The 1,737-nt window shown below is 46.3% G+C and overlaps 1 protein-coding gene across 1 annotated transcript; it reads right to left on the reverse strand.

The window, feature by feature from the left end:
- Positions 1-311: 311 nt before the first annotated feature.
- T265_12212 (hypothetical protein) lies at positions 312-521 on the reverse strand (the record flags this gene model as incomplete). The annotated part of the gene is made up of 1 exon (XM_009179365.1): positions 312-521. One exon carries the CDS (start codon positions 519-521, stop codon positions 312-314), a length of 210 nt encoding a protein of 69 aa, XP_009177629.1.
- Positions 522-1,737: the final 1,216 nt, after the last annotated feature.

A 1,737-nucleotide genomic window follows, 5' to 3' on the forward strand; every position in this document is an offset into this window, starting at 1 on the left:
GTTTCCACTTGCTGTCTAACTCTGGGCAGAATGTTCCATTGAAAATAAACACGTGGAAATATCACGGCTGTACGGTGGTGCGGTCACTACAAGGTCGACGCACAACCTGGTCACACCATGATCCTTTTCCCATATTCGCTATACTGATTGGTCACTGCGTCATATCGGCTGATCCGTGAAGTTGACGTTCAACGGCTGTGGAAACAAGCGCTAGCGGGCTGTGCCGTCATCGGTTTCACAAGAATTCATAACACCCAGTCGTTTCGGAGCAAATGTGTGCTACTACCACGATTACGTAGCATTGCCGATGATCAAATAACTGTTGGTAATAAGCGCTCGTTCCCCAGCACTTCGGGGTCAGCACCGAGGCGGAAAGTACCGGACACACCAACGGTCAAATTGACACAAGTCGGCAGCTGGGTGCGAGTCATTACGGAATTCGTTGTCGTCGCACGAATGACAGGCACCTTTCGTTCATCGTACACGACCACCGTGAAATTATCGGTTGCACAAGGATTCATGTTGTGCCTCAGAATGATTGCATCGGGTGTCAATTTGTCGTTGAACACCTTAAGGTTTATGGGTTTACCAGGTACTGGAACTGGAAGGTATGAAGACGCTCCCAAGGAAATATCGGCACAAATTAACTAGATGTGATTTCAAGACAGAGCAGATACATGGCCAATGGCATGCCCTTAAATGGTCACGGTAGAACCAATGAATTCAGGCATATCGCGTTATGGAATTTCCTCCAATATATATGTTTATCAGCCTCCATGTAATAGTGGCCCCCTCAACATACGACTGCAATCCCGTGGGATACGATCTGAAGAAAATACGATAGAACAAGTAAGAAAATTCTTATCAACGGGACAGGCCCGCATTCGTACTCTGTGAGTGTGGAACGCCTGAAGAGTGCGCTATCGATTGCCGAGGAATGGAATATACAAGACATCACCTCGGAATTCACTGGTGGTCCCATATCGGCCAGTCCTCAAATGCGAGGTGGGCATCGATCGATGCACTGCATTTCTGATGGACGCCATGGTGAAATGGATGTCAAAACAAATCAACGGTTCGCAGTGTTTGGGAACAAGCAACAAATCACAAGATTTCTGGTCCACTGCGGACTGTCAAGAGAGAGATATCCTATACCGCCGAAACCACCATACAATCTGGGGTGTGTCAAACTACCCACTGTTTTCATAATTCGCAAGGCGAGTGAACCAATCACCAGTGGTTACTCTTATGAGGACGCTAGGCTTCTCTGGAACATTAATGCAGAACTGAGCGCTAAGACTCAGAATAATCGCACACCCAGTTGAGTAGTTGTTTTCCCTTCATAATCAAAACAAACACGTTGCAAAATGTTAACTGAATTTGGAGAATACTATCAGTTTACGGGAACGCGGCAAGTGTGCACGAGATATTCCTGATAACGGAAGATAGTGCTCAGTTCGATTCACTTGATGGTAGATTGGACATTGTACCAGTTCCGTGATGTTCCCCGCCTAATTCACTGATACCAACAACATCATCCACACATAGGTCGACAAATCAGCCAGTTCCGAGCTTTGCTCAATAGAGTTTACGGAATTCAAGTGGGTCCAGTGGAGCTATATACGGTCAGGTTGAACGTGTCCACGCGACAAATGCTTGTGTAATTTCAAGAAAAAAACACCTATACGTAATCAAATGGTTTGCTCAGGGAAACAGGACTCGCTTGATCAATCGACC

The sequence above is a fragment of the Opisthorchis viverrini genome, assembly GCF_000715545.1.
Source record: "Opisthorchis viverrini unplaced genomic scaffold scaffold7723, whole genome shotgun sequence".
NCBI classification, from domain to species: Eukaryota; Metazoa; Platyhelminthes; class Trematoda; order Opisthorchiida; family Opisthorchiidae; genus Opisthorchis; species Opisthorchis viverrini.